Source organism: Mycotypha africana, assembly GCF_025528875.1.
Source record: "Mycotypha africana strain NRRL 2978 chromosome Unknown BDF20scaffold_12, whole genome shotgun sequence".
Taxonomy (NCBI): domain Eukaryota; kingdom Fungi; phylum Mucoromycota; class Mucoromycetes; order Mucorales; family Mycotyphaceae; genus Mycotypha; species Mycotypha africana.
Window position 1 is genome coordinate 670,636 of NW_026515736.1, and position 17,435 is coordinate 688,070.

The window sequence follows — 17,435 nt, forward strand, 5'->3', positions numbered from 1 at the left end:
TATAGTGCCAATCCAAAACATATATACCATCTAGACTCTAGTAGCTGCTAGTCATAGTCCGATAACGTCTATCGTACTAAAGTACGAGCTTGCGGGATCACTCCCGTAAGTGCAATATACGGTTCCAAATAAGTAGAGGTTCAGGGTCCTTTTCAAGACCTGAATTCTAAATGAGCTACTGTAGGGCAATATACTGACAATTGCTCTCGCTATGAGGGAGCATTACAAAAGAAATGGTAGCGTCAAATTTTCTTACATCCGTATATTTAAAACTGTACCCTTGTCCAAAAATATGACCAGATTAGGAACCCTCTGGAACAACGTAGGGAAAGAAAGGCTGGACCACTAGACAAACCCTCAAGAAGTTTTACACTACAACGTGTACGGGGCAAAGCACATCTTACTGAAAAACAATTAAAACGAGAAAGGCCTAGTAGGTGAGCCATAAATGAATCTTGAAAGAGAAGAAGCGAAAAAAAAAAGACAAAAAAAAAAAAAACCAGGAAAAGCCAACGTAAAACTGCAAGATGTATATACTTTTTAGAATTAGGAAACAAACGTTGCATTAGTCTACAGTAATGAGCGTGGGTTTTATCTCGGTTGCTAAACTATCAGAGTTATTACATCTTTTATTATATGTATAGTTGGTGCGAGTAACAGATATTCTATACATACTACTTTTGTAATATTTTCATTTTACAGCTACACAGTATCGTTGTTATTCAAAGAGGCCAAATAACGCCTTTTCAAAAAATCCAGTACTGCTTGTGTTCCTTGATCCACAACCGCAGGGCGAGGAACTCTGAATCTTTGTTTACAATTTCAATATTAAAGAAAAGTCAGTGTGATAATAAATATTTGTGGAGTTAACGATTGCACATACCTATTTCCATATACTATTAATTCTTTCAGGTTAGGAATAGTTGACAACTCTGGTGGGAGATATCCTATGTCATTGTTGCTGAGGTTCAACACCTCAAGGGTTTTGAACGCATCAAAATGCTTCCCAGTAAGGTTATCCAGCTTATTGGAGCTGATATGGAGCGATCTAAGACAGGGTAGCATTCCTGAAAGGTTCTCTGGAAGCGAAGTAAGAGAGTTGAAACTAAGATCTAGCTCTGAAAGCTTTGGAAAGGAAATAGCTATAGTATCATTGCTATCCAAACTTTTCAGACGGTTATTATTCAGCTTGATTTTTTTGAGATTAGCAAAGCTGAGGCCCTTCATTGTTAAACTGAACTGAGTGATTCGATTGTGCTCAAGATTAAGCTCAACAATGAAATCGGATATGTTATTGAAATTCAAGGGGAATGCAGTGAGGGTATTATGATCTGTCAAATTATGTAGAAATAACAGCTGGTGAGAAAATGGGCTTACAATCATACAAATGATTTTTCAAATTCTTGTACCAACCTAGCTGTATAATTCCGGGTATTTGGTCATAGGTAAACTGTAATAAGTTGTCAGAAATATCCGATAACTCTTTACGAGAAAAGTCCAATCTTCTAATCGGGTTGACCGGGACAGATGCTAATAAGGAGCGCTCTACATTGTCTTCACCATCATTTGGCTTCCTCGTTCGAACATTAACGGTAGCTTCTTGTAGGCATGATTCTTTCTGTTCTTGATTGTGCTCTTGTTGCTGCTTCTGTTGTTGTTGTTGTTGTTGTTGTTGCTGCTGCTGCTGCTGTTGTTGTTGTTGTTGCTGATCTTCTTCAAGTTTTTCAACTTGCTTTTGGTAGTTACATCTTAGAGATTCAATAAGTTGCGTTTGGCTCATGTATGAATACGAACGCATAGGATTTCTCTCACAATGAATAACCTTTAAATTTAACAATTTTCCTAGACCATAAGGAAGGGTGCGTAACTGATTTCCTCGTATATCCAAACGTTCCAAATGTTCTAATTTATCAATGATTATATCTGGGATCATTCCAAATTGATTCGATGACAAATCTAAAATCTGAATAACTGGGGCACCGGTGAATAATATCCTGAGACCTTCGTCTGACTCATTGATGTTATTGGTACTGAGCGTAAGTTCCAGAAGTTTGGGTAGCATGACCACCTTGATTTCTTCATTTACCATTACACTTTCTTCGTCCTTGGAAATGACCTTAGATATTACGTTATTGCCTGCATCGAGCCGAACGAGTGACGGTAAATCAAGCGTTTCATTCTTCGCGACTAAGGTGCCAACCAATTAATGCTAGTTGTTATATCAAAGACTAGCATATTTATTCCCTACCTGATATAAGGTTTCTCAATTTATTTTGACTGACTAAAAGCTCCTGCAATTTCAACCAATGCTTCATTATATGTATAGACGGTAACTGTTTAAGTCGATTATCGCTGAGATTGAGTTTGACCAAGCTACTACAACTATCTTCTGCCATATCAAAATAGCTAATTTTATTGTGACTAAGATCAAGTTGCTCTAGCTGAATATTCTCCACTTTAACATCACCTTCTATTTCGTTGTTGGAAAGATTCAATTCTTTGAGTTGTCGAAGTTTGAATAAAATGCGAGGAAACTCTTTAAATTGATTATATTGAAGAAAAAGTGCTGTAAGATTTTGAAGCTTCTCAAATCTTTCAGGAAGTGAAGTGAGTCGATTGTCGCGAAACTGTTAAATATAGACCAAAAAGATTCATTGTTTGTGATTATATTTTTCTCATCCACTCGTTAGAAAAAAAAAAGTACGTACATCCATATACCTCAAAGCATTGAATTCATCAGCAATTCTTTCATCTATTGCTGTTATTTGATTATTACTTGCATTGAACTTTATCAGTTCATTCATGTCATACCAGGCATCATTGGAGGCATTGAAGTCAATGACAATAGCGTTAGGGTCCACATGATACCTGTATGATTTAAAACGTTAGTAAAAGTTATCTACAACGAGCTAATACATGTACAGCTACTATAAGTACATTTCAATTACTTCTTTCGGTATTCTAGTTAATGATCGGCTTGCAATATCCAATCTACCAGAGGCCTTGGCTTGCTTTATTATTACTGCTAATTTTCGTTGCGAATGCAATGAATCTGCTTCTACTGCAGGCCTACTACTATCCTGGTTAGAATAGTTTTTAGCACTTATCGGCTGCCAATGATTGTCTTCTGTATTGATTTCTGATGCCTTGGATTTATCGTTCGCCATACGAGCTCTTTGTTTTGCCATAAAAGCCTTTAGACCAGCAGAAGGTCCTGCCGAAGTATAAGGAGATGTAGTAGATGTTGAAGAGCTTTGTTGCGATTGCAACCCTTTCCTCATCTGTGAAGATGTCGTTTTTGTCATTGCCGGAGCGAGGGATGAAGGTAGCTCATGTTGCTGTTTCGCTTGTAAACGCAATAAAGAGGCTTTCGTTGGCTTTGGCTGTACCGACGATTTCTTTTTTTGACTGGACATACTCATTTGTAGTTAAAGTATGACGTGCTCAGTCAAAAGCATATTAATCCTGGTGTACTTGTCCTTTTAAGGTTGTTCCTGAAATTGAATATGTGGTCGGGTGTTCCTGTTTGCAAATTATTTATTCATAACGTAATCATGCTCCTTTAGTTATCCAGCCACAAAAGCTTTTGATAAAATCAATATTGATGACATGTAATTAAAAGAACACGATAATTCGAGATTATAGCCGGAATAATTTAAAATTGATATAATACTAGTCTTTACTCTTTGAATGAAGACATTATTTTGCAGTTAGAAGATACTTTTCAATCGATAGCGACACTACGTCTAAGGTACTATAAGACGTACTGAATATTTTAGCGGGGTACAGATTTTTTAGCAATAGACACAGGGTTTTGGTTTATGAGACTTCATTATTGGTTCTTCCCGCAAAAAATAAAATAAAATAAAGGTCAAATGAATTGATCTAGGCAATAACTGATCCCAAACGCGTTCTTCCGCCACTTGAATAACGGTTGTTGTCCTTTCTTCTATACTTTCTTTCCTCCTCCTGTTATCTATTACTTATCCATGTGCAAAACCAAAATTTTGCAAAAAAATCAAACCGGTGGCAGAATCGAGGCAAATGGCCAAAGAAGAATAGCGACAGAATGATTTTTCTAAATGCAGAAAGAAGAAGAAGGTGAAGCGAGAGAAGTAAGCGAAGTTATCGCAAAAAAAGATTGGTAAGGTTTATAAATGACAAGTACATCATACACAATCTGCAGAAAATATGGAGAGAATTCATATTTTCCACAGTGATTTTGAAAGAGCAAGATGCCTGACTCCTTCAGTGTAAGCGACATTAGTCAATGGCTGACGTGTTTGGTGAGTTAATAACTACAATACTCAAGTACGTACAACCAGGTAGAGAATATATTCTACCACGGTCTATCTATATTGTATCTAATATAGGTTATGTACAGCACAACATATAATGAGATACAGGCCTAAGTATAATAATCACACAATAAGCATCTGAACCTGAAATTAGTGACTAACATACGCGTCCTCAAATAATATAATTCCCATTAAACCTCACAGAATAAATAATCCTTCTACTTCATCTGAAGAATAATAAAGAGAACTAAGTTCATAGTCATCGACTTATAACCGTTATCAATTTCAATTAAGCAAATACAACAATCCCAAATTGGCAAAAAAATATCAGAACGCAGAAAGATTCCCAGCGCACCCCATCATTGCTAATTGAGCAATGATTTGTCCACTCAATAGTACTCATATTATCATTAAACGATATCACCATAACATAATATTGGTCCCAGTGTTGATGTTAGACGACACCTCTCGTCTTCAATTCCTGCTCGATTGCCTCAACTTTCTTTGTACACCTGCGATGTTCGACTTTTGTTTTTTTTGGGTGTGTTTTTGCTGTTATTATAAATCGTACAAGGAAACTGAACATCATATCAAAATGGCTCTCCGTTGCTACAGCTATCTAAACATTAATGAGAATGAGAAACAAATCCTTCAAAATCACTCAATTCCAAACATTTTGATGCCTTGTTGATTCGTGTCACCAACGTCTCGCTTTCCAAGAACCTGTTGCGTTTTAACTTTACTCTTGAGAACAGATCAAAACTGTTCATTAGGATTGAGTTCAGGTGAGTATGATGGACGATAAGCACATCGATGTCCTCTAGACTCAATAGATCGAGAAGTATCTTTGGCTTTACCTTCCGCAACACCACGGGCCGGCAACTCTGTCCATGTGGGGAATCTGTGTGTCAAGACCATAGGGGTCATCCGAAATGATGTTCTACCTGGTTTTTTCTGTTACCAGCTGCTTGTTTTGCAGCAAATGGCTTTTGATCAAAAACCCTCCTCTTCCCTTAAACTCATCAGTTGCTATCATATTGCTTACATGTTTTTTGAAATCAATCTGAATTTTTGAGCACTTAGGAATATCCAGGGATAAGTATTGTTCCCTGGCGTTGCTTTTTGCTTTCGAGAAACACCCGCATCGACTGCTTAACAGCATCCTACCAATTGCCACCACAAAACTGGTTCCATTTTTACAGAAAATTGTAGGTGCGGCTCGTAAATTTGTTTTGGAATTCAAACAATTCCGATTTTTTTACTCGTCTCCACCACGAGTAGAAACATATAGCGGAAAATAAAATATGATATTCGTCGTCCGCTGTGCTGTCAAGTAACACATTCTTTTTTCTTTTCGTCCGTTTTAGTCAAAGTTTATATTGTAATGACCGTGCAGACGCGATCTGGAAAGATTCAGGAAAAGGAAGATCCTGCTGTTGATCAGCCCACAAGTAACGAACTACCGCCCAATAGAGCTGCTCGCCGCGCTGCCCAAAAGAAAGAGCAGAAAGAAGCGAAAGCGAAAGCGCTCATGTCCACCAAGCGAACCACCCGGAATGCTCGAGCAAGTAGACCAACTAGTACTGCCACTAGCAACGGTAGGCAAACTACTTTCGAAAATCCTAAAACAACACACAAAGAGTGAGATTGAATCCAATCAAAGATTGTTCTGTAAACTGTCAAACATATACTTACAAGCTTACACTTGGGTATGACAGGTTTGGTGGTGTTTTAGGAGCATTAGCTATGATAATCTGTTTACCTATTCTTGTACTTATGTTTGCTTACGGTTGTGACAGAATCGGTGGATACAATCCTTTCCAACGATTTTACTCTAATTTTGTTATTGGATTTAATATGGAACAAATCATTGACTACTTGAAGAAGTGGCATTGGGGGGCAGCTTTATTCTATTTAGGAATTGTCACTCAATTAGCTGTCTACAGTATTGCTATGCCAGGAGAAAAAGTGGAGGGTGTTCCTCTTCGTGATGGCTCACGCCTAAAGTATAAAATAAATGGTAAGAGGATAGATGAGGAGTAGAACACCATAAAGACTTAATTATTAACGATCAATCACTTTGTTTCTTCCTTCCTAGCAATCGCTGTTCTTCAAACATTCGCATTCATGGCAATTATGTCACTACGTGGCCAAGGATGGTTTTTGTTCTTGTGGGTTAGAAGACATTTTGGAGATATTGCTCTCTTCTCTATCTTCTTCTCTTTCCTTGTTTCAGTTTTTGTTTATGCACGCAGTTTCATTGGTAAAAAAATGTTAGCTATAGGGGGAAACACAGGCAATTTTATTTACGATGTAAGTAACATTACACCTTTCATTAACAATAATGCTATACTTAATATACGTTATTCCTTGCAGTTTATGATTGGACGCGAACTCAATCCACGTATTGGTAACTTTGATATCAAATTTTTCTGTGAATTACGCCCAGGGTTGATTATGTGGCTATGCTTAAATATCACTTTTGCTATCTGTCAATGGGTTGAACTGGGAAGGCTTACTTATTCGATGGTCTTGGTGAATGTGTTCCAAGCTTGGTATATTTTTGACGCTTTACTGAATGAGGCTAGTATATTGACAACAATGGACATTACCACCGATGGTTTTGGTTTTATGCTAGCGTTTGGTAACTTATGTTGGGTTCCTATGATGTACAGTTTACAAGCACGCTATCTCGCCGATCACCCTGTCGATTTAAGTACACCTTATTTGGTTGCCATTGTTGTGCTTCAACTCATTGGTTATTGGATTTTCAGATCAGCCAATTCTCAAAAGGACACTTTCCGTAAAAATCCCAACGATCCAAGTGTTGCAGGTCTCCAATCTATTCAAACAAGAGCTGGTACACGTCTACTTACATCTGGATGGTGGGGTAAGGCTAGACATATCAATTATTTTGGTGATTGGTTAATGTCGGTTGCTTGGTGTCTACCTTGTGGTTTCAATTCCTGGATTCCCTATTTCTACAGTATTTACTTTGCAATCTTATTGATTCATCGTGAACGTCGCGATGACGATAAATGCCGTAACAAGTATGGAGATGACTGGAACCGTTATTGCTCTATCGTCAAATATAGAATTATTCCTTTCATCTATTAAATTAAAATTATTTAACAATATTATGAAATTTCCTTCTTCCTGAAATTATTTTGGGCAGACTTGCTATAAGAATATTCATGACTCTAAAATGCCTTGGCTTTTATACATTTAATGGAAATACCAGATGAAATTGCATGTAATAATGAAAAGAAAAGTATAGTATTTCTTAGTGCTAATGCAAATTATGCAAAGTGCGAAATCAAGAAAATAAACTTGGCGCGACGCGGGGAGTTTCAGACAGCATAAACTTTTCGTGTCCATTTGCTTTTTAATTTTTGCCCTTCTGATAATCAAGACAACCCTATGGCCAGTCAAAAGAAAACTGTGAAAAAACAAACAACCTTACAGTAAGGATAGAGCCTACGATAGCGATGTGTTCAGTTTTTTTGACAGTTTATTTTTTGTATGTTACTGTAGATTTATGTTCGGCAGTAACAGTGCCAGCAAACCAGCACATTTGAAGCAGAATGTCGATCAAGATCCAGATCGGTCGAACGATCGAAGTGATGTTACGACACATTCTGAAGAAAATTCACAAAAAAGCGACATGACTGATACAATAACTAGTTACTCAATTGATCCGACCGAAAAGTCAACAAAAGAGAGCGCCTTGGCTATTGTGGATGAAGGTATGCAAAACAGAAGCAATATGGCTTCGGTTTGGACAGTTTATTGAATAGTGTCTCGCAAACATATAGACAAGAATAAGAGAAGGCGAATCATTTTATCGGATACTGATGAAGGGTCGGATCAAGAAGATGATACAACAGTACACGAAAATAAGAGAAAAAAAACACAGAGGGATGATGATGGAAAGATCATTCCTGAAGAAAAAATGGATCTTGACGGTGCAATCAGTAAAGAAGAAAAGGATGAAGCTTTCGATAAAGAGATTGAAATTGCAGCTGTGGAAGAAAAAGAAGCTAAAAAAGAAAAAGTCGAAATGACAAAGATCATTCATACCATGTATGGACTACAAATAAGTGCTAAAAAAATAAAGCTTATTGTGGAAGCAAGGACTAATTTCTTTTTTGTGCGAACAGTGCTGCTGTAAACCCTAACGCTGAAAAGGATATCTCTTGGAAGCAAGGTCAACCGTAAGTTATAAACTAGAAAATGATCTCAATGGAATAACACTCAGCCACTAAATCGAGATGATAGTGTACCATACGCTGTGTTATGTAGAACATTTCAAAAATGTGAGAGCACGACCAAGCGATTGGAAATAACTGAAAATCTTGTAAAATTGTTTCTCAAGGTGATTGAACTGTCTCCACATAGTTTATTAGAATTGCTATATCTTTGTATCAATAAGGTTTGCATTCAAAGAAAACGAACAAGTGTTATCATATACTGTATGCAGAAACTCATTTTCAGCATGTCATATATCGCACAATAGATCTGTCCTGATTTTGAAGGCCTGGAACTAGGCATTGGAGAGTCTTTATTGATGAAGTCAATAGCAGAAACCACAGGAAGAAATGTGAATCAAATAAAATCAGACTACAAGACTTACGGTGATCTGGGTACTGTAGCAAAGGTTTGTAATCTCCATATTCACAATAATAACAAACAATTATTCGAGAACTCGAGAATTAATTACAGTTGCTTTACTTTTACTAGCATAGTAAAGGGTCACAAAAAACGCTCTTCAAACCGAAGCCATTGACTGTCCTGCATGTATTTCGAACATTGAAAGAGATTGCCCTTATACAAGGCAATGCTGTAATGTATTTGAGCAACCTACCGCAGTAAATGAAAGAAAATACTGAATCATTGTAAATAGGCACAATCGAAAAAGGTCGGCAAGATCAAGAGTTTATTAGTTGCATGTCAAGATGAAGAAGCGAAGTACATTATACGTCACTTGGAAGGCAGGCTGCGTGTCGGATTTTCTGAACAAACAATACTCTCCGCCTTAGCGCAAGCTGTAGTTCTCAGTAAACCTGGTAAGGATCATATCTTATTATCCTAACGGATATGAGGGCTTCCTTTAATTTAAACATATGTTGCCAATATACTTCCTTAGGAAATAAGAAGATGTCAACCGCTGAAAAAGAAAAGTTGCTGGCACATGCAGTGGACACCCTGAAATATGTTTACAAGTAAATACTAATTACGTATAGAAAGAAAAACTTTGCAGGAGTAACCGAATTATTAATACTTGGATATGTTCGTAGTCAATTACCTACTTACGATATCATTATCCCTGCTTTGTTGAAATACCCTATCGATGAATTATTAGAGAATTGTACAATGCACCCTGGTGTTCCCCTTAAACCTATGTTGGCGCATCCGACAAAAAGTTTAACAGAAATACTCGATAGATTTGAAAATCAAACTTTTACATGTGAGTTTAAATATGATGGCGAGCGTGCTCAGGTAAGCAACGAATCAAAAAATGATGGAGGCTATACATCTAATGATATTATGGAATAGATTCATTGTTTAGAGGATGGTATTATTAAGGTGTATAGTCGTAACTCTGAAAATATGTCTGTTAGATACCCTGATATCATGAACGCCATTAAAAAGGTGAGGCTACAACAGTCAGAATGTATTGCTGCAAAGTGTTTTTAGCAAAGCTAAACAACCACTTCTCTTTTACGTTCTACAGTGGATCAAACCTACCACAACGACATTTATCTTGGATTGTGAGGCCGTAGCCTGGGATAAAGCCGAAGGCAAAATTCTACCATTTCAGGTTTTAAGCACGCGTAAGCGAAAAGATGTGAAAGAAGAAGAAATCAAGGTTAGAGTTGCTGTATTTGCATTTGATTGTCTCTATCTCAACGGTCAATCGCTACTGCAAGAGTCATTGAAAATACGTCGTGAAAAACTGAAAGAAGCGTTCCAAGAAACAGAAAATGAATTTTATTTTGCTCGTCATATGGACTCTAACAATATAGATGATATACAGAACTTTTTGGATGTATCTATCACAAACAATTGTGAAGGTTTAATGGTGAAAGCATTCGATAGCCCTGAAGCAACATATGAACCGTCCAAGCGTTCCAGAAATTGGCTTAAAGTTAAGAAAGATTATCTGTCTGGTTTAGGCGATAGTATGGATTTGGTCGTTATTGGTGCTTTCCATGGCAGAGGCAGACGTACTGCTGTCTTTGGTGGCTATTTACTTGCTTGTTATGATCCTGAAACCGAAGAGTTCCAGACCATTTCGAAAGTAGCAACAGGGTTCTCTGACGAAAACCTACAAAATTTCTATGACTTTTTCAAAAACCATATCATTGAACAACCGAAAAAATTCTACTGTCTAGGTGAAAATCCAGTGAAGCCTGATGTATGGTTAGAACCTGTGCAAGTATGGGAAATCCAATGTGCCGACTTGACAGTAAGTCCCAGGTATATGGCAGGTGTAGGTCAAGTGGATCCTAGTAAAGGTATCTCCTTAAGATTTCCTCGATTCATTCGTATCCGTGATGATAAGGATCCGGAATCAGCTACAACAAGTGAGCAGGTAATGATCGTGAATGTGTATTGCCAACTATCAGTATATAAGCTAAATAACTTGTTCTGTAGGTCGTCGAATTTTATTATAGACAAGCTAGCCAGCAGGGGAATAAGAAAAATGTCGCTGACATGGATTATTACTAGTAAATCACCTGGTATCAAAGCATAAAGTAGTAGAAAGGCGCAGTCGTAAATAGCCAATTTATATGTACTGAGAGGCCACTGCTGGTATCCCATTACGCGTAATTTTAATACAATAACATCTAATCTTTTGCTCATATATAATTTTCGAGAGCTTTAACGCTGTTCTTCAAAAAAATAGCGCGTTTGATTAAGCTACAAAAATGATTACCATACTGTCCGTAGCTCTCACTATAAAAGCGCATGAGGCTTATTTGTTACTCGTTTACATATCGACTTGCCACTTTATATTTTGCTCAAAACTCTTATCATGCTATGTCTTCACTGCATTTCTCAATGACAAATACCAAAATGAGCCAGCATTACTGTTTACTTTACATCCTTGCAGACCGACACAGATTGGTCAAAAGTAATTTATATAAGAAAGAAACTGCTACCGAGCCTTCCAGTACAGTTTGACTATTGAGGCAAAAGGATCACGTCCTTATAATGATTTAAGATCCTATCAAGATGCGGACAGTGATAATAGTAATCTATCAGCATAGAATAGAGGTAAATTGCGTATCTCCTGGTTCCCATAACAATGTTGGGAAACATGGATGCTAGAACTTGAAGGTACAGGTGTCTGTTACTACAAAGCTTAACTCAAACAATATTATGTCTCCAACTATTGCCATAACTATTGAGAAAAAAACTGTAGTATAGAGTTCTTCTAACAATAGAAGCCAAGTAAGCTCACAATTCTTTGATGATTATTGTATTATCATCCTTCGAGCAATGCTTATGTTCATACTGGAAAAGTCATTATAATATGTGGCTTCTCCGGTCACTCCTTTTCCTTCTGAAAATATGATAAAAGTACACTATCTAGTTCTTTTTATACAATATTAAAACGGTATATTTTGCTTTGAAGGCCCAGAATCTCCAATTCTACTCTTGCAAAACTTTGGTTTCGCAAATCATTGTCCCTGCAAAATGACATTGCAACCAAACGAGGATTGATTGCATTGTATAAAATACAAAAGAAAAGAATGGGTAAAAATCAATTACAAATTATGAGAACTCCAGGAAGCTTGTAACTCTTTTCTTATAGATTCGGCAAATGCATGATTTTTCGTTCGGTAATGACTCTATGTTGTAATATCCGCCACAGTAAAGCGTGAAGATCACAAATAATTGTCTGTGCTATTGTAATAAGGAAACGTATATGGATCTTTGAACTGATTGTTCATTATCCTAACATTTATGAAGCGAGCGGTTAATTACAGTTAGAAGCATAAAGCTAATCGATCAGTTGTTCATTTATCTTATTGCGCTACGCCAGACATTATTCGGCCCGACTATTGCCAGAGAAACGTATGCAATGAATACTGTTTGGTACACTGATGTATTTATTAGATTATAGTTCTTTTCTTTTTGACGCCACAGAAGCGGCAGCATTTATAGTCGATTGTGTAAAATTTGTATGTGATTTTAAATATTTATAACCTGCTAAGCCTGTCAAAATTACCACACCTGCCACTAGCGATAAAGTCAAATAGTTCTTTGTAGTCCAGTAGGATTTATTGTCCTTCTCTTTTAATGAACCAGGTGTAGCAATTGCACTATACGAAAAGGGAGCGATTGAGAAACAAATTGAGAATGCCTGCTTGCAAAAAGAACAAAATAAAATAAAATAAGAACTTACGGATTCATAGCCACACCTGTCAGTATATGATATAAATCTGCCATCTGATTTTCTTTCACAGACACACTCAATGGCACAGCAAGACCCAAATTCCTACAATAAATATCTGGTTGAACTTCATAGCGTTGAGTTACTAAGTCCAATTCACATTTTGTAGCAACCAATACAGCAGGAATGTGACTTATTCTGTAGCTTTCCTATTTATAAGATAGAGAGGGTGGGGTTAGAAAGGCGAAGTAGTCCCGAAAACTCATAACAACAATAAACTTACTCTCAAGTTAGCCACATATTCAAAGGAGTTTGCGTCGCTAGTATCATAGATAAAGCATAATAAATCGCATTGTTCCATTTTCTTTTTATCAGATAGAATGTCAGCTACTTGATTTTGTTCGACTTCTTGCATCTATTGTATAAGTTTTAGAGAAATCGAATTAAACGGTATATTCATTTGGGAGCTTCTGCGATTTATAGTATAACATTGCTGTTACTATACCACCAAATATTTCTCTGCTCCTTTCATTTCAACAGAATTTACAACCTGAAAAGGTTCTTTTGTTGGTTGATAATGTTCCGAGAATGGCTTATGAACAAATGCTTTTAACAAAGAAGTCTTTAATAAGCAAGGGTTAGGAGATGAGCGAGGATTGCAATAGTATTGATAAGTGGAGCAATGAGTTTTTACCTTTCCTGAACCTGGTGCACCAAAGACATAACAGGAAAATACGTTTCTCTGTATCTTTCCCTTTTTACGATCAATTCTTTTTGGTTTTGTTATTTTGAGTGCTGTTCTAGTGTCGCCTTCGAATCCAAGATAAGCTAAATATTTTAAAGTCGTTTTATGATCCAAAAGAGTGGTCATGCTCCACTGAGCTAACCAACCCTGCAATGTCACGGCTCCTGTTTCTGTAGTAATAGTCGTGTGTGGGAAGCCAGTACTGGTCCAAGGATTTTCCGGTGAAGTGCTGAAAAGAGAGTCCAATTCTATTTCGTTTAGTGCACCATCTTTATCCTTATCGAAAGTTTGGAACAATTCAGCAAAAAATTGATAACCATAAGGGCTTAATTCCACTGAACATTCTGATGGAACTTCAAACCTATAAGTAATGATAAAGTCAAAATCTTAGTTTAGAAACGAAAGATTTCCGTATTCTTTGATAGCAACAGCTCTCGTTTTTAATATGTACACTGGCAATAAGAAGTCTTCTCTGAGTGATAAATCATCTCCATAGCCAAATTTTCGTAATACAGTCCACGTCGTCTCAAGACGTCCTCTTTGTATAAATAGTGAATGCAAGAAGATAAAACCAATCTCTGTTAAGCCTTCTTCGCTCACGCCTGCTGGTTCATGTTCTCTCACTACATCTTTTACACCGTCCAGCTCCTGCGGTTGTAAAGGCGCATTGAAACATTTTCTCTATTTAACGATTTTGATTTTAATAAAACCTAGCCAATGTTTGTTCCTACACCTCACCGTATTTGTACCTGGAATTCATTCAATTCTTTATCGTTCAATGCGTTATCTTTATCCGCGTCGCATAATTTAAATATACGCTTTAAGGCCTCCACGCATTGTGGTTTCAATACGTGCTCCCTTGAATCATATAATGGGGCAGTAGGATGTAAAACAGCCTTCTGTGCGAAATAGAATACTTCGGAGACATTAAGTAATTGTTTAGCTGAACATTCTACGCATGTCTCAACTTCTTTGAACTCGTTCATTATAGGTATCACTTCATCCTCTAGACTTTGATTGGCCACATCATTTCCACGTAGATCAATTTTATTTCCAACTAATACAGCTGGTACCTGTTGGAGTACAAAGAAAAATAATACGTAAGTGAGACATCACTGCATGGCATTGAGCTCCTATCTTACATTAACGCCTAGTGATCTGATGTAAGGTAGCCAGTAGAGTGACAGTCTGTTGAACGAATTCGGTTCATCGATAGCATACACAATGCAAATAACATGTGCTTTGCGTATTTCGGCTTCTAACTGCTCTCGATCCTCTGTACGAGCTGTATAAACGTACAGCGATATTTTAGCAAATATCAACCTCATTTACTTTACGTTTTACTGTCTTAAACATACCAGATGAATCCATGATATGCATTGTTACATTTTCTGGTGTCACTTCTGGTGGAATAGTTACTTCAGGTATGAGATGCTGAACCTATTGTGAGGATTAGATTAGTTATAAAATTTTGCTTTTAGCCGTCAACTGCTGAACTTGTTTTATCACACATCCTCATATACTGCCTCAAAACAAGTATACGTACATTTGGAATGAATTGCTCTTTTATCAATGAGGCAATCAATGTACTTTTCCCAACTCCCTCTACAAATTTTTTAAGATGAATTTCAGGGTTAAGGCTCTTTATTTCCATAACCCAGAAACGTATGACCTAGTTCGAGTTTCAGTATTACCATCGCCGACCAGTAAAATGCGAACGTCCCTTCTCATATTTGCAATTTCAGTATTGTTTTGGCAAGCAATAGATGAAAGAAAGCTGGGGATGCTGTGAGTATCAAAGGTTGAAATGAACGCGCTGAATTCGTATTTGTTGGTTTATGCTTCTTAATAAACGTAATGTTGTTAGTTTCCCTTCAGTTTTCAACTGCTTCCTTGTCTATTATATGCTAATGCTCGATCAAGTTCGCAGAATAAAGCAAGCTGGGAACAAAGAGTAAAACTGTGAAAGTTCGTGGAATAAACGCTTTGCAGCAAGCAACCAATCAACGTCGTTTCTCGCCCTGCGTTCAATTTTGTACCTTAATTGTTGTCGTTTTTTTCCTGAAACGCCGATGCTCGTGTTTTGTGGTTAGCATCTCGTGAGGTTTTTGATTGATAAGATAGGATTTACTGCAAACACAACCTTCACAAAGCATGAGAGCCTTTATAGATAAAAATCAAATTTATTTATTCATTTTCTTTCTGGAATGCAAGGAGATAATGATAGATAGTTTGCTCTGCGTGCAATTACACATCAATAAATAGTTTATCCATCGTTTAACAGCGGTACTTTTTATGGTGATCATGACGACAGCATCCAAATATACTTATCTTGATTGTTGATTTCTGGGTGCAACCTCATGATCCGCAACGTTCTTGATATAAATTGCTACTTTACTAAAGTCACGTTGTCCTTCATCAAACGTATAGCTACTGGCAATAGCAAGTTTTGTACCATTGTAATTGAAATTGACACATGCTATTTCATCCGGGAATTTTGTCATTGATTTAATCCTTTTTCTATTCTCTCCATCCCATATGTTAACTACAGCATCTGAACCTCCAGAAGCAAAAGTTCCATACCTTCAGTTTAATTGTGATGTATAGGATTTGAATGTTAGCGCTTATCACATAACAATAAGTGCTCTACGCTTACGACTTACCTCGGATGAAAGGCAAGGGTATTAACTGGATAAACAACTTCGGTATCTTGCACAATATGTCTATGTGTTTTGAAAGCGTATCTTTTAGATTGCGCCTCGGGCGATAAATCGAAGAATTCAAACGCGACACGTCCTTCAATTGATGAACAAGCAAAGCCTGCTCCGTTCGGCATCAATCGGATGCATCTCAACATATACTTCAAACCAGTTTCTCGCTCTTGCCATACTTCTGACATGTCGTCTGTTTTATATACAAATACTTTGCGTTGACTGGTGGCAACAACGAGTATCTTATTGCGTAAATCCATACTGAATATTTTGTGTTTTACGCTAACCTCATGCGATTTTTTCTTCATAGATGCGTTCCAAACACAGAGTGTGTGGTCCCAAGAGCCTACGAATACCCGGTCTTACAATAAAAAGAAAAATAGCAGACGTAAGTTCATATCATTTCTATAATGAAAGAGAATCTTGGTCAACTCACCTGTCTCTGCTTCATAACATATGGTGCTTATTGGACCATTTTGTTCTCCAATAACTTCTGTCTTTCCCGTTTCGAGGTCTACTCTATTGTTAATGAATGTTGCAAATCAGCTTGGTCCACTTAAAATTCGAACATTTCAAAAGCTTTTCTAGAATTACTTTGTTAGCTTGTGATCTAAACCACCGTAAAATGCAGTATTGTTTTCGCCGAAACAGCAATCAAGGGCTACAGCTCCTGTATCAATTGTTTTCATTAATTCATTCTTTTCCACGTTATATAACCGTAATGTCTAAAGTTATTGAGGAAGGTATGCAAGTGTGAGTCTGCTCAGTAAAGATCGATCATCGGAATCAGATGCAAAATCAACTGTTGCCAAGAATTACCTTATCCCAAGAGGATACTAGTAAGAGATTCGGATCACTTGGGTGAAATATAACTTTGCTGACACCATCTTCAGGTGGATTAACAAGCTCAAATTGTGATGATTCAGTTGTGCTCATAATTAATCAAGAGGTTGAATTATATCAAAATGAAAGCAGAAATAAAAAGACTTGGGAAACGGGAACTGAAATTTTGTAACGGCAACAAGAGAACTGCTCTCTCAGTTATTATTCTCAAATCATCCGCAAGTGTAACAGAGATTTACAGTAGACGCTTGGAACAGTAGTTAAGGCAACTTCAACTAATGGATTTTGAACCTTGAGTCTATTGCATCCTCCTCTGTTATTGTAGCGCTGAATTTGTTATCCAAAATCACTTACGTTCAAACAAGCTTTTTATCACAAATATTTTTAAAGCCAAATGGACACGAAAACTTATCCAAATTGCCTAGAGCAGATAC

General features: G+C 37.0%; 7 protein-coding genes across 7 annotated transcripts; 2 read left to right on the plus strand and 5 right to left on the minus strand.

The window, feature by feature from the left end:
* Positions 1-502: 502 nt before the first annotated feature.
* On the minus strand, positions 503-2,661 carry BDF20DRAFT_179629 (uncharacterized protein). Its single transcript, XM_053074866.1, has 4 exons — positions 2,249-2,661; positions 1,414-2,187; positions 884-1,331; positions 503-808 (listed from the first exon to the last, which is right to left on the minus strand). The coding sequence occupies exons 1-4, from the start codon at positions 2,394-2,396 to the stop codon at positions 703-705; spliced, it is 1,476 nt and encodes a 491-aa protein (XP_052931846.1). The 5' UTR covers positions 2,397-2,661; the 3' UTR covers positions 503-702.
* A 275-nt stretch (positions 2,662-2,936) lies between these two features.
* BDF20DRAFT_790674 (uncharacterized protein) lies at positions 2,937-3,398 on the minus strand (the record flags this gene model as incomplete). The annotated part of the gene is made up of 1 exon (XM_053076186.1): positions 2,937-3,398. A coding segment is annotated over one exon (462 nt), but the record flags the coding sequence as incomplete, so codon positions are not given.
* Positions 3,399-5,054: 1,656 nt separating this feature from the next.
* BDF20DRAFT_828366 (uncharacterized protein) lies at positions 5,055-5,216 on the minus strand (the record flags this gene model as incomplete). Its single annotated transcript, XM_053078245.1, has 1 exon — positions 5,055-5,216. The coding sequence occupies one exon, from the start codon at positions 5,214-5,216 to the stop codon at positions 5,055-5,057; it is 162 nt and encodes a 53-aa protein (XP_052931848.1).
* Positions 5,217-5,657: 441 nt separating this feature from the next.
* BDF20DRAFT_896119 (ergosterol biosynthesis ERG4/ERG24) lies at positions 5,658-7,538 on the plus strand. Its single transcript, XM_053082487.1, has 4 exons — positions 5,658-5,939; positions 6,017-6,318; positions 6,397-6,611; positions 6,675-7,538. The coding sequence occupies exons 1-4, from the start codon at positions 5,683-5,685 to the stop codon at positions 7,413-7,415; spliced, it is 1,515 nt and encodes a 504-aa protein (XP_052931849.1). The 5' UTR covers positions 5,658-5,682; the 3' UTR covers positions 7,416-7,538.
* A 134-nt stretch (positions 7,539-7,672) lies between these two features.
* BDF20DRAFT_896121 (ATP-dependent DNA ligase) lies at positions 7,673-11,291 on the plus strand. Its single transcript, XM_053082488.1, has 13 exons — positions 7,673-7,762; positions 7,833-8,044; positions 8,114-8,381; positions 8,459-8,512; positions 8,577-8,730; positions 8,815-8,955; positions 9,039-9,140; positions 9,202-9,364; positions 9,445-9,520; positions 9,596-9,797; positions 9,855-9,950; positions 10,033-10,893; positions 10,956-11,291. Exons 1-13 carry the CDS (start codon positions 7,719-7,721, stop codon positions 11,028-11,030), a joined length of 2,448 nt encoding a protein of 815 aa, XP_052931850.1. The 5' UTR covers positions 7,673-7,718; the 3' UTR covers positions 11,031-11,291.
* Positions 11,292-12,426: 1,135 nt separating this feature from the next.
* On the minus strand, positions 12,427-14,818 carry BDF20DRAFT_908099 (EF hand associated-domain-containing protein; the record flags this gene model as incomplete). The annotated part of the gene is made up of 9 exons (XM_053083445.1): positions 12,427-12,631; positions 12,715-12,911; positions 12,986-13,117; positions 13,208-13,324; positions 13,397-13,808; positions 13,899-14,128; positions 14,197-14,520; positions 14,590-14,732; positions 14,806-14,818. The coding sequence occupies 9 exons, from the start codon at positions 14,816-14,818 to the stop codon at positions 12,427-12,429; spliced, it is 1,773 nt and encodes a 590-aa protein (XP_052931851.1).
* A 600-nt stretch (positions 14,819-15,418) lies between these two features.
* BDF20DRAFT_896128 (mitotic checkpoint protein BUB3-like protein) lies at positions 15,419-17,201 on the minus strand. Its single transcript, XM_053082489.1, has 5 exons — positions 16,978-17,201; positions 16,753-16,883; positions 16,595-16,677; positions 16,111-16,519; positions 15,419-16,030 (listed from the first exon to the last, which is right to left on the minus strand). The coding sequence occupies exons 1-5, from the start codon at positions 17,092-17,094 to the stop codon at positions 15,775-15,777; spliced, it is 996 nt and encodes a 331-aa protein (XP_052931852.1). The 5' UTR covers positions 17,095-17,201; the 3' UTR covers positions 15,419-15,774.
* Positions 17,202-17,435: the final 234 nt, after the last annotated feature.

Bases quoted from the DNA above. Each gene is read 5' to 3' on its own strand.
- BDF20DRAFT_179629 (XM_053074866.1), bottom strand. From the start codon at position 2,396: ATGGCAGAAGATAGTTGTAGTAGCTTGGTCAAACTCAATCTCAGCGAT. The intron at 2,188-2,248 runs GTAGGGAATAAA...TTGGCACCTTAG, and splicing joins ATTGAGAAACCTTATATCAG to TCGCGAAGAATGAAACGCTT. The intron at 1,332-1,413 runs GTTGGTACAAGA...ATAATTTGACAG, and splicing joins ACCCGGAATTATACAGCTAG to ATCATAATACCCTCACTGCA.
- BDF20DRAFT_896119 (XM_053082487.1), top strand. From the start codon at position 5,683: ATGACCGTGCAGACGCGATCTGGAAAGATTCAGGAAAAGGAAGATCCT. The intron at 5,940-6,016 runs GTGAGATTGAAT...TGGGTATGACAG, and splicing joins CCTAAAACAACACACAAAGA to GTTTGGTGGTGTTTTAGGAG. The intron at 6,319-6,396 runs GTAAGAGGATAG...CTTCCTTCCTAG, and splicing joins CCTAAAGTATAAAATAAATG to CAATCGCTGTTCTTCAAACA.
- BDF20DRAFT_896121 (XM_053082488.1), top strand. From the start codon at position 7,719: ATGGCCAGTCAAAAGAAAACTGTGAAAAAACAAACAACCTTACA. The intron at 8,382-8,458 runs GTATGGACTACA...TTGTGCGAACAG, and splicing joins ACAAAGATCATTCATACCAT to TGCTGCTGTAAACCCTAACG. The intron at 9,521-9,595 runs GTAAATACTAAT...ATATGTTCGTAG, and splicing joins ACCCTGAAATATGTTTACAA to TCAATTACCTACTTACGATA.
- BDF20DRAFT_896128 (XM_053082489.1), bottom strand. From the start codon at position 17,094: ATGAGCACAACTGAATCATCACAATTTGAGCTTGTTAATCCACCTGAA. The intron at 16,884-16,977 runs GTAATTCTTGGC...CAATAACTTTAG, and splicing joins TAGTATCCTCTTGGGATAAG to ACATTACGGTTATATAACGT. The intron at 16,031-16,110 runs GTAAGTCGTAAG...ATTAAACTGAAG, and splicing joins ACCCTTGCCTTTCATCCGAG to GTATGGAACTTTTGCTTCTG.